The sequence below is a fragment of the Lissotriton vulgaris genome, chromosome 4_1, assembly GCF_964263255.1.
Source record: "Lissotriton vulgaris chromosome 4_1, aLisVul1.2, whole genome shotgun sequence".
NCBI classification, from domain to species: Eukaryota; Metazoa; Chordata; class Amphibia; order Caudata; family Salamandridae; genus Lissotriton; species Lissotriton vulgaris.
In genome coordinates this window covers 340,295,935-340,308,639 of record NC_141691.1, presented here as the reverse complement: position 1 = coordinate 340,308,639, position 12,705 = coordinate 340,295,935, and the positions used below count along the sequence as shown (strand labels likewise).

The window sequence follows — 12,705 nt, the reverse complement described above, 5'->3', positions numbered from 1 at the left end:
TTAATTTACAGAAACATGTGTTTTGAATATGTGAATATGTACTTGTTGGGATAAGGGAGATAAGAGATATCAAACTAATATGGAAATTGAACTTATCAACAGCTATTAAAATAACTTTTGAAAATGGCTAAACTCTAAATTGCCATTTGTAATTGACTTAATTTGTACCATAGATTAATAATGTGCTTGTGATGAAACACTGCCTGTGCTAACATGTGACTGTCCATTTTCTTTCAGAACCAACAGAGTAAAATAGCCCAACTCTACTTGCCCTTACTCGGATTGTTGCTAGAAAATGTGTCGCGGTTAGCCGGGAAGGACGTTCTATATCATTGCTCAACCATGTCCCCCTCTGTGAGTAGCACCATCAAGCATATATGTCTGTGTCTGTGTAATCGTTGAATGCTCTAGCTTTGAATGGATATTTTTGTTAGTGTTTACTCTCCAGAGGTCTTATTTATAAAAATGAAGAATAAAAAAGCTTGAAATCTGCACCTGGAAGTTTCTGTGCCCCTGGTATCCGTGCTTATTTCCGACTTCCCAGGCATATCACTAGAATTTGTTTTCCTGTTTTCATATGAGCACTCACAAATATTTTTACATTGTAAAAGGCATCCAAGTACTCAATTGACTATAGGTGTCTAGAGAGTCCTATGTTAGAGGAGCTCTGTAGCAAATTTAACAAGGATTCTTAAAAGATTCGATAATCACTGAAATGCAGCAGTTCTATGAGCTACATAGTAAGGTCCTTGTAGAGTCCCATCACTGGGTGAGCACACTAAGTGGGATGTCCTAGGGATGGGGATTTCAGGGTGTTCCCCTGTGGGCGTAGTGCCACATAGTTTGTCCTGATGGCAAGCGTCAGGAAATGAATAAATGCAACCCATACGGCGGGTGTGGTTTAGTTTGGTGCCACGACATTAATAGTAAACATGTGTCTGTGTCAGCCGTGGCCTGTGAAGGTAAGAGCAGTGGGGGGCAATTTCGACAGATGACGTTGAGGTAAAATCAATTATTTATTTAATTTTCCCTCATGGTCGTCTGTCAAATCCCCCCCCAACCCGGCCCCAGAGCAGCACCGTTCTTACCTGCATGGGTCACAGCTGGTCTGTGTCTTTTTGTAAAGGCTATGTCAGCGGCCCTCTACAGTCCTCCGCATCCGGCATCCAGCTTGCATCATATATATGTTGCTATTCTTGATGATGGCCTTTAAATGATATAGGGTCAAAACAAGATGACGACCATGGCATACCTGCCAACTTGAAGAACAATCTCACAGTATGAAGAGGTGACAGGCCATGAAGGGGGCTGGGCCTCGTGCCGAGAAGTGCCTAGGAGGCACTTTTGAACCCCACCCGCCCCAAAACCTAAAGCTTGCTGAGGCTGGTGCTGATGTCCTTAGGTGTTTTCACCACCCTTAATTGATGTTGGCATTTCAAAGCCTCTTGAAAACGAGCTGCAAAACCACTATTTACAGTGGTTTTCAACTGGTTTTCCCAGCCACAGAGTGATATTGGCTCCTCACCAGAAGACCGTGTAATGAGAGCCGATATTGTGTGTCACACTGTGGCACTGTGTGAGTTAGCAGGTATGCTATGGCAATGTGACTATTGCATTAATGGCTTGTTTGAGCCCTGGACCTAAGAATTGCTCAGACCATCATTACTTACAGTATTGTTCCATTGCCCTCTGTATTTTACACGCATTCTCCCACTATTTTGGCATTATTCACTTTGTGATCACCTGAGTACAGAGCATTTGTTGTGAAACATAAAGTCAGTATACACAATATCTAATTCTGAATTAATGGGACCAGCCTTTTCTTTTTCTTTTCAAGAATGCATGTGAATTATTACAGAGCTGAGTTACTCTGAAATATGTGATTGTTGTTTATTCTTTCACTCAGAGCCTCTGTTTTCGATGTGATCTTTACCATACGCTGCTCTCAAAGATTCAGGATGTAAATATTTCAGGAATTGTAACTAAAACACAATACATGCGATTCAAGCAACAGAGATGGAATACTCATTGGGCTTCCAAAAGGGCTCAAAAAGAAAAAAATACAGCTAGGCACAATCTACTTCACTTGGTTTTACTCATATATCTTTCCCTGTTTTCAGCATTTTACCTGCTCTTTATAGGGCGGCAGACAACATGACAGAGAAAAAGACACGAGAGGACAGTTTTATAAATTGTGAAATGACTCATTGGCCAGTGTAGGCCCACAAAAAATGTAGAGTCATGAACCATAAATAATATTAAGGGCGAAATGTGGTTTCCAAAAGGCATTTATTACAGACATGTTTTTGAAGTCATCAGTTGTCAGCTTCGGACAACACCTGGTGGCCCCCTGACCATGGAAATCCACCTACCCTGACAGACCAAGCACACAACCTCCGTATATTATTGGATTCATCACTGACTATAAACCATCAGATCAACACTGTCTCCTCTGCCTACTTCAACACCCTCTGAATATTCCGTAAAACATTCAAATGGATCCCCTCTGAATCCAGAAAAATTGGTCACACACACCCTCATCACCAGCAGACTGGACTACGGCAATGCCCTCTACGCCAGATACAACAAAAAATTCCTCTGCAAGCTCCAGATAGTCTAAAACGCTGCAGCCTGCCTATTCCGTGACATCCCCTGGCACAATCACTTCACCCAACACCTCTGCAATCTCCACTGGCTCCCTGTCGAAAGAAGAATAACATTCAAGTTGCTCAAGCACAGATACAAGCCCTCCACAACATCGGACCTCAATATCTCAACAACCACCTCTCCTTCCATGCCCCCAAGAGGAACCTCAGTTCAGCCGATCTCTCCCAGGCCACCATCCTGCGCTTCTACAGGAACAGTCCTTCTCCTACCACACAGCCAAGACTTAGAACGGCATCCCCCTATATCTCCGGCAAAGCCCTACACAGCTCCAGTTCAGGAAAGACCTCAAGACCTGGCTCTTCAGTTGACGCCAATGTAGCCTCACACCACCCTCCCCCAGCGCCTTGAGATCCAAACGGGTGAGTAGTGCACTTTATAAACCCCTGAATGATTGATTGGTCTGGGCTTTTCCTTCATGCTGAGCCTGCAGTGTTTAAAACTAAGGGCCTGATTTTGATCCTGGTGGAAAAGCCTCCGACCGCTGCTCAGAGGCTTTCCGACCGACATCATAGGTTACAATGACGGCAGTCGCAGTACAAACCGGCTGAGGAATCCAACTCGATTCGGACAGGCTCAAGGAGCCCGGTGGCCCGTCAAAAAGGCCTCACAATCCCTAATGTACGACATTTCTGCTGTTGGGATTATAATGGCACGTTCAGAGCATCAGTGCAATGTTGGCCTTTCCGACATGGAACTGCTGTCACAAAGTGTCTTTGGGGGCCCTAGCAGGGCCCCCACCCCTCTGCAGCCTCTGGTTGTGGCCCTGGGGGGGCACCTAAGGCAGGCACCATGAGAAATTGGAGTTTGGGAGACTGTGCAGTCGCATTGCAATAAGGTGTGTGGAGCTGCAGACCTATGGTCGGTCGGTTCTCACACAGAAATGGTGTCGGTCGAGGCAACTTAGACTGACATTAAAATCAGCCCCTAAGTGCTGGATTATCTTCATAGACCTGTGACATATATCTAACATGAGAATGCTGTGTTCTAAATGTAACATCTGAGGAAACACCAATGCCAGTGGACATGGTGGAAGGTCATCATGTCCTTTGGGTACATCCTGAAACTGGTTCCACTGTAAGGTCTGTGGAACCTTTCCTTACATTTTGTAACTAGAAAAAAGATTGGGATTCCCTGCGCCTGTAACCGGAAACCTTATACACATTTATAGATTGGCAGCTATCAAAAATGGGGTTAGTTCCTAGTAATAGTTCCATGCGACAGACTGTTAGAGCAAAGATTGATTAACGTAAACCAACATGTGTATTTGTAAAGTGCACGTTCCGTTACCCGTGGAAATCTTGCTGTGTAAAAACAGATATTTCTAGTGGTCTATGATATCACTTTTAAACCTGAGAAACTACGTGGATCAGCTGTGCAGAGGGAGAAGAGAAAAGGTAGGAGTCTCTCCTTAAAAATAAATAAATGCTTTCGTCCCTCCATTTCCTTTAGACTACATCCCCTTATCATATGTTAAAAAAGGTAAATTTAACTGTAGTGAGTGGATTTTACATAGGTTGTAGATTTCCCTCTGGTTTGTGCATTCTTTTAAATATTGAAAATAAATGGTCTGGCTTATTGCTACATTCCCCTGTTACTATAGAACAACAATTGGTATGCTGTTACCCTTAATACTAAACACTAGACCTTACCTCCATTTCTACTATAAGGACTGTGACCTGTGTATTCAGGGAGGGAGCAAAAAGTAAGCACAGAGCTGGCAGTGAATTGGTTGGAGCCATGATTATCACAGAAAGAAATCTCCTGGACACTACAGGTTTGTACACACCTGAAGATGGCAGGAGAGTAGATGGTTGGCAGTTCCAGAGTGTCACAGACATTTATAAATGCTTTTTCCTTACATCTGTGTAGAAATAAGGAGGCCAAGTGATGATGAGGGCGTCGGCTGTCCATTATAAGCCATTCCTCATGTAATAAACTCTTCATCCCACTGACTCGCAGGCATTCCAATTTACATTGTAGGTTTCACTTCTGACCGCTGCCTTACAATGCAGGTGGCCGAAAGTGAAACTGGACGGTCATTTTGGCTTAATTCCGATGGGCTCAAGGAGCCCGTCTGCCAGTTGGAGGACTCACCTTAATCTCTAAGGATGCTTTTCCGCCATCATCATTATGATGTTGGTTTCCGACAGTCTTTCCACCGTTGGGCTTTCTGACACGGAAAGCCTGCCGGAAAGCGACTTTGGGGTTCCCTAGCAGGGCCCCCTTATCCCATAGGCCTCCAGTTGGGTGCTGAGGGGGTACCTATGGTGCCCTCCTGTTAATCCCTGCACTGGGTTGCAGGCACTGTGAGGTGCTTGCCATATGGTGCAGGGATTTACAGAAACGCCTATTTCTCTGTGGGAGCTTGGGCTATGGCCAGTTGCCGAGACCACAACTGTGTCCGACATCGCAATGAGGCCTGTAATGTCACCATTGCAGAAAATATTCAGTTGGTTTCGTTCCAGCAGCCATTCATTCTTGACTGTCCCAATCCACTTGAAAGAAGTTAACAACTTAAATCAAACATCACAAGCAATTAGGAGACTACCTGGTCCACATTCTGAACAGGGATTATGGTGCAACATGTATTTTATGCAGGTATGCTGGAGTAATCAGGTGGAGGCAAGCTGAAATGGCAGTCTCTTTTGGAAAGATCTTCGCTTTCTGCCATTCATCGTATTTGAGGATCTATACATACATACCCAATTTCTTCCTTATGGTTACAAAAAGGCAAGTCACATTAACAGTCAGCATTTTAATCAGTTGAGATACCCTACTCACCCCCACAACGCTAGGGATGCCTGGCCTTCACCCTGGGGGTGCCCAGGAGTGGACGCCTCATAGGGAAAGCCAGGACGGGTTCCACAACGGTATTCGTACAAGCGCCTTGAGACCCTTGCGGGTGAGTAGTGCGCTATACACGTATCAATCAATTTTACAATTTCCCTTAAATCTTTCAGTGGTAAGCTTTACTTTAAATGTGCTAAGGTACCCCATGGTCAGAAGGGACATCCGATCACATAGTAGAGTTGCAAGTACTTACAGATTTGTGACTTGTGGAGGTCATATACTCCTGACAATTTTAAGAATGCTTTATTAAAGTCACCTTCCCAGATGTCCCCCAACTTAGGTATACGATTAGGTACCAAGGGAGGAAATTCAGCAAACCAGGTGCAGCTACTTCCCAATCCATAATGGAGTCTCTGCAGTCATATTACCTTCCCAACCAAATCCCTCTATGGGCATTGCACAAGCATGTAACCACCACTTCGCTGGATGAAGGAAACACCTGTGGTGTTTTTGAACATGTAATATAGCCAGTAGGTAAAAATAACAGCCAATAAGTAAGCCCCATTCTATTATAAACGTGTGATTATCCCTACACCCAAGAGCCGGCCATTTATTGATACAAGATAACCTGGCAAATAATAAGACCTATTGCCCTCTATTTTCAGCCCTCCATTGTGAACTATTACCAGCACTTATTCAGTGCCACTCTTCAGGTCTTCTAAGTCCAGGACCTGCTACTCTTCCAAAGAACTGATACAGCATTTTAAATGGATAATTCTGTAGCACGTAAAGTATCCTGGGCAATGCCATTCTCTTAAAGAGGGTGACCAAACGATAATCAAGATCAGCAGCTCATTCTAACCCTTAAAATTCCTTCAAAGCAATCTAGGTGACAGGATAGCATCTATAGTATATTCCCAGCCTCTGCCAGATCTTGAAAATGTCCCTCTTAATACTGAAGAGAACACATATTTTTAACAATTCACCTTTAAGCTGAAGAATATCCATAAGACTTCAAACAGTTCCATCAGATGCTGACCTGAACATCTTGACTAACAGACAAACATCAGCATAACATCTGCATATAGATACATCCTATCATCACGGTGAACTTCCATTTGCAACCTTGCAACGGATCATTTCGAATACATTTTCCCAAAGACTATCGTCAAAGTAACTATATAGTTGAGGAGAGGCATCATTGGTGGGTCTCTATCCCATTTAGAAAGGAGTCTGAAAAGGGTGTCTTATGAGATTACATTCACTTGTACTTTTACTTTAGGGTTGGCATACAGGACTAACACTTCACAGAGGTATTGGGTTCCCACATTCATTTTTGGCAGAAACCAAATGAAATTGTTTCAGCTCATTGTGCAAAATGTCTTCTCAAAATCAATTGCAAATGTAAAAGGTTAAGTTTAATATTTTCCATTACTATCACAAACAGGCATAAAATACTGAAATAGTGTAGCTAACAAACTGCATAACAATTTAATAAATTACCAAAACTGTGTTTTAATAGTCTAGCTGGTATTCTGATCAACTATATTACAAAACATAATGGGGCCGATTACGATGCAGCCTGTAAAGGCTCTGATCTCGGGTCAGAGCCTTCATGGCTACATCGTAATAAGCTGTGTGGTTTACTCTCCAACCACCTCATTATGATGGAGGCAGCCGGAACCTAAACCGGCTGGTCATTCTGGCTGGCTTCTGATGGGCTCGCAGAGCCTGTCGGCTAGTCAGAATCCAACCAGTAATCTCAAGGGGAGGCCTTTCTGCCCTTGAGATTGCGATGCACAGTTTCCGACATGGTTTCCATGTCAGAAAGCGTGTTTGGGCGGTAGCAGGTCCCCTTAGGTGCACGGTCTCCGGATGGAGGTAAGGGGCATGTGTTACGGCCGGTTTACGGCAACACGAGCTCCCATTGAGGCAATGACAGAATTGACGCTGGGTCCCCATTATTGAGAAAGCGGTCAAATACCTGCTTTCAGGAGCAATGTTTTGACAAAAGAAACCATTTGATATATCTAATGTGGTTTTGTATTTTTTATGCACAATGTTATTCATTAATGCTGTACTGTGTGCATTTTGCTCTGCAAATGTTTTGCAACAAGAGTTTAGATGTCTGTAATCCAAAACTAGACAATATGTATTGTCTTGTTTGGAAATAGGAAACAAAGGATTGTTCGTAGGTGAGGTGCATGTTTCAATCACCCCTTGGTATTCAAGTTGATCTAAGATCTCGCTGATTTGTTTTTTAAATGTCTTGCTTAACTGGATACTGCCTTTGTGCAGTTGGTTGATTTTTTAACTGGATTTTGTGGTGAGGTGAATCCTCATCCCATCCTACATGATTTTTATATAATGCTGGGGCTTGGGCAACTGCACATTTCCTGGCATAAGTATATTTTAAATGTACTGAAACATGGTTGGAGAAGGCTGGCATGATGATGTCTTCACCATGTGGGCACTCCCTGACAAATTCTGGTGGCTAGTCCTGTTCTGCTAGAAGTATATCATAACCCTTTGAAAGTCGCTTCCAAAAGAGTGCTTTTACTTTTCTTGGTATGTCTCCCTCCATTCGGAGTGTTATTTCATATAACCTATGTGGAGAGCTAACCCTGGTGTCTAAAGTTTCAACTTCAATGTCTTAATCCAGACCCAAGAGACCTCAAGAACTTCCGGCCCATCTCTCTGCTCCCCTTCCCAGGTCATCGAGAAAACCGTCAACAGACAGCTAACCCGATACCTCGAAGAAAACAGAATCCTGGACCATTCCTAGTCAGGGTTCCGCAGCAACCACAGCACGAGACTGCCCTCATCGCCGCCACCGACGACATCAGGACCCTGCTGGGCAACGGCACGACCGCAGCATTCATCCTCCTAGACCTCTCTGCCGCCTTCGACACCGTCTGCCACCTCACACTACGCGCACGCCTCCAGGCCGCAGGGATCCGAGATAAGGCTCTGGATTGGACCACCTCCTTCCTCTCTGGCAGAACCCAGAGCCTCCTCCTCCCCCCATTCCGTTCCAAAGCCTCCGAGATCATCTGCGGTGTAAGCCAGGGATCCTCCCTCAACCCGACGCTGTTCAACATTTACATAGCCCCGCTTGCACATGTAGCCCAACAGCACAACCTCAACATAATCTCCTATGCCTACAACACTCAGCTGATCCTCTTCCTCACCAAGGACCCCATCACCGCCAAAGCCAACCTCCACGAAGGAACGAAGGTTGTCGCCGACTGGATGAAGACCAGCTGTCTGAAGCTGAACTCGGACAAGATGGAGGTCCTCATCCTCGGCTCCAACCCTTCAGCCTGGGACGACTCCTGGTGGCCGACGGCACTGGGGGCAGGTCCGACACCCACCGGCCATGCACGCAACCTGGTAATCATTCTCGACTCAACGCTCTCAATGACCAAGCAAGTCAACGCCGTCTCCTCCTCCTGCTTCAACACCCTCCGAATGCTCCGCAAGATCTACAGATGGATCCCGACAGATACAAGAAAGACAGTCAACGGGGAGGAGCCGAGACGGCGGCCAAAATGGCCGCATAGAAGCCCGGCTCCGCCACTCGCCTTTACCTCCTGCACTATCCTGACATCCATCCTGCGTCCTGATTGCGGCCACGTACAGATGACTGCCTACGGAGCTCAGCAGTGTTACTCCGGCCCGAAATCGGTCTCCCACGGCCGAGATCCATCGTCGCAAACTTCCCGGCCCTTGCACTGCGTGAGCCGGGACCTCGAGTGACGCAGCAGCCGGCGAGCGATTGAACAACATCGGCTCCGGCCGGCCATCTTCGCCCGGTGATCCAAACCGGGTTCGTGACTGGACGTGACCGGACACTGCCGATTGAAGACTAGCGCTGGCGCCCCTCGAGCTGCCCGACAAAGGTTTTCGCCGGAGCCTGGTTTTGATTGTTTACTCGGCGATACTTCTTGCCGAACGTTCCAGCCCCGATCTACCCCGGATACTGCTGCCGGCCGACAGATCTTCTCGCAACGCTGCTTTAAGGGAGCTCTCGAGCACGCCTGGTAAGCGCCTTATAGCACAGTGGGTGATCTCGATTGTGAATGTGCCTGATAAGACCCATTGTTGTGCTGTTGGCGGCCATTGACTTTCCAATTCTCGGAGGGGTTTGTTTCCTCGCCTGCTTTGAGGTTCCTTGGGAGCGAGGCGCGCTACATAGATTGGTGGACTGGTGATGGAACCCACAACGCGAGACGTTCTACTGGCCCTTAAAGACCTGCACTCTGCCCTGAGCAGTCGCTGGACGATTGTTGCTTCCTCACAGGCGACGGCGAGTGGTACAAAGGTGGATGGCCAAGATATCGAGCCAGAGCCCGTCCTTTCCCGGTTTGTCAGCAATGGGGACTCTCTAAAGTGTGTGCAACTGGACAGCGGACTTGGTGGGACGTTTGGCCGATCTGCTATGTTTGCTGACTAATACACCTTCCGGCTGGCTACCACCGCTCCCGATTTGCATTGCCCGCCTTCTTCAATGGCTAAAGTGCTGTGGAATTGCACTGCTGTGTGGACTTTTTTGCTCTGTCTTGCTGCCGCATTGGCTCCAAAAGGGACTGTGGACTCATTGACCCTGCTTCCTCCCGATGTGCGACGCATTGCTGCCTTAGTTCGTACCGGCCAAGGCTGAATTCGGACTTACGTGCTCAATGGATGTTTTGGTGCCGGATGATGACATTGCTTATGATGGTGACTAGGAGTGATTGGGATGATTGTGTACTGCTGCTTGCCCTCCATTATGGGGGGCTCACTTGGTTCTTTCAGGATGGGCGGGGGGGTCGTGTCAGGGGCCGGAGCTTGGGCCCTCCTCTTATTTTCCCTTCTTTGGGGTATCTTGGGGCGACAGGCATGCCTATGGGGGGGGGTGGGCCGTGGCCTTCCGCTGCATGCAGGGTGGGTCGTGCTTTTTGTTTCCTCTTTGTCTCTATGGCCCGCTTTTCTTTCTTCCTTCTTGTTTCTTTATAATATAATCTTCCTCTTCTATCTTCTTATAGTTGGAGTCCGGGGTTTGGGTTCCATGGGAGGATCATTGTTTGTGTCCCTCTATGCTACGAGATCCTGTCGACATTGCTTGCTTCGTGAGTGGGACACTGTGGTTTGGTGGGTTTGTTTTTGGATTTATACTTACCTATTGTTCTCCCATTGGTACGCTCAATTGAAGACTAATATCCTAGTACGTAAATAGCTTTGAAACTGGTATCGTAATATTGCCTTTCGTCTGATCCTTCAACTTTATTATAAATTGGAATCCTCGCATATCCTGTAACACTGTGGGTAATCTTGGTCGCTAATCCTGATTTAATACTACTAGTCGGGCTTGAGAACACAGTGTGGTTATCCTTTGTTGCAAGATATTTTGATATCTGATGATAATGTATGATGGCCTTTTGGCCCTTCCTTGCTTTGCACATGATGTAATCCTTAGGTTTCCTAATAAAAATTAAAAAAAAAAAAAAAAAAGAAAGACAGTCACCCAGGCCCTCTTCAGCAGCAGACTTGACTACGGAAACGCACTCTACACGGGAGCCCTGCCAAGCTCATCAAACAACTACAACGCATCCAAAACGCCTCTGCACGACTGTACCACGCCACGGCCACATCACCCCCCACCTGAGAAACCTGCACTGTCTCCCCGTCAACAAGAGGATATCCTTCAAGCTCCTCACCCACGCACACAAGGCACTCCACAAGACCGGCCCAGCCTACCTCAATAGACGGCTCTCCTTCTACATCCCCAACCACCAGCTACGCTCGCCACCGTCCGCGCATCCGAAGAACAACCACCGGTGGGAGATCCTTCTCCCACCTCGCCGGCCAAAACATGGAACACCCTCGCACTGAGCCTACGACAGACCCAAGACCTGCTGACTTTCAGGAGGATACTCAAGACCTGGCTGTTTGATCAGTAGCACCCCCCCCCCCCCCCCAGCGCCTTGAGTCCCAAGCAGGTATGTAGTGCGCTTTACAAATGATTGATTCATTCATTCATTCAAGCCCGCTGTCTCCAGAAGTCCCTTCAGGTACTTGCAAGCTATTATTTCTTTTGCTGCGCTGTCCAACATTGTCTGAGCCCATTCTCTGTTCTTGAGCTGTGTTCTCAGAATCCTCTGCATGTTAGATCTTTAGACCTGCTACCTTCTTTTTGGTGAATTGAGGTTTTTGTTTGTTTTTCTGAACGTGTTGATCGTCTTTGGACTTCAAGTGTTCTTCCTTGTGGCCTGACCATCCTCTTCTTTCGGATGTCTTTGACGATATCTGAAAGGTACGAGAGGAACGTGTATCAGTATCTTAATACCTATCAGGTTTTCTCACATGATCCCTATTTCTGAGGTTAAACCTCCTTTCAGTGGGCTCTGTTTGAGGAGACCTACCTCGGTAATGTGAACGCTTCTCTTTGGAAGGTTGAATATGTAGGATTGCTTTTAGAAAAAAACCTTTTCAGGATTTTCAAGACAGTTGTGGTTTAACTGGTTTCCCAATCAAACAGTCTCTGCCTAATTCTTTATAGGATTTTTCAATTATTCTGTCTAGTTCTTGTGGTTGTTCTGTTACATCGAATTCCCTTAATTTCTGGTGGATTGCCACTGATGCTGCTTCTCCTTTAATATTAGATGATATTGTTGATGAGACCTGGTTAAAGTTTTTCAGTAATTTCATATCTAAATTCAGAGCAGCTCTGCCCCGTTTTCGTTTTGAATCTGTTTCAGGACGTCAGGTATTACTGCCATGGACGGAAGACCCTGTGTTTTAGTGTAGATAGCAGCAAAGACTGTGCCCCAAGTGGTGCAGTCTTCCAGATGTGGTGTGATCCCCATTGGTAAACAGATTGTTAGAATTCTATGTTTCTCACAAGGGCTGGTATTAGGAAATACCGCTTCGATTCAAGTAATTTTTGGTGCTATCCAGAATGAAATTTGTTCACTTTTTTGGGGAATTTACCCATGACTGCGTGCAAAGTCTGTGGAATGATTTTTTGTGTATTCCCATGGTGAGACGTTTGTTGTGGAATAACTAATGATATTGGGCTAAAGAGAGCCAGAAAAAATTACAAGGGTGTGTGTCAAGTGTTCAGCACTAAATCATCTTACAACATTCATTCTATTAGTCTTTCATACATGAAAGCCCACTATCCTTTCTCCTGAGTCCGTTGAGAAGGTTGCATAATAGACTATGTAATCGTGCCCTCTCCTTAATTGCCCCATATATTTATTGCTC

The 12,705-nt window shown here is 45.9% G+C and overlaps 1 protein-coding gene across 5 annotated transcripts in view; it reads left to right on the top strand.

Moving 5' to 3' along the window:
* The window catches only part of DOCK11 (dedicator of cytokinesis 11), a 1,133,414-nt gene that overhangs the window by 736,481 nt on the left and 384,228 nt on the right, over nt 1-12,705 (top strand). For all 5 annotated transcript variants that reach the window (XM_086918718.1, XM_086918717.1, XM_086918722.1 and 2 more), the window contains one exon: nt 238-354. In XM_086918718.1, coding sequence (XP_086774844.1) covers nt 238-354 — 117 coding nt within the window. The remainder of the gene's footprint in view (nt 1-237; nt 355-12,705) is intronic.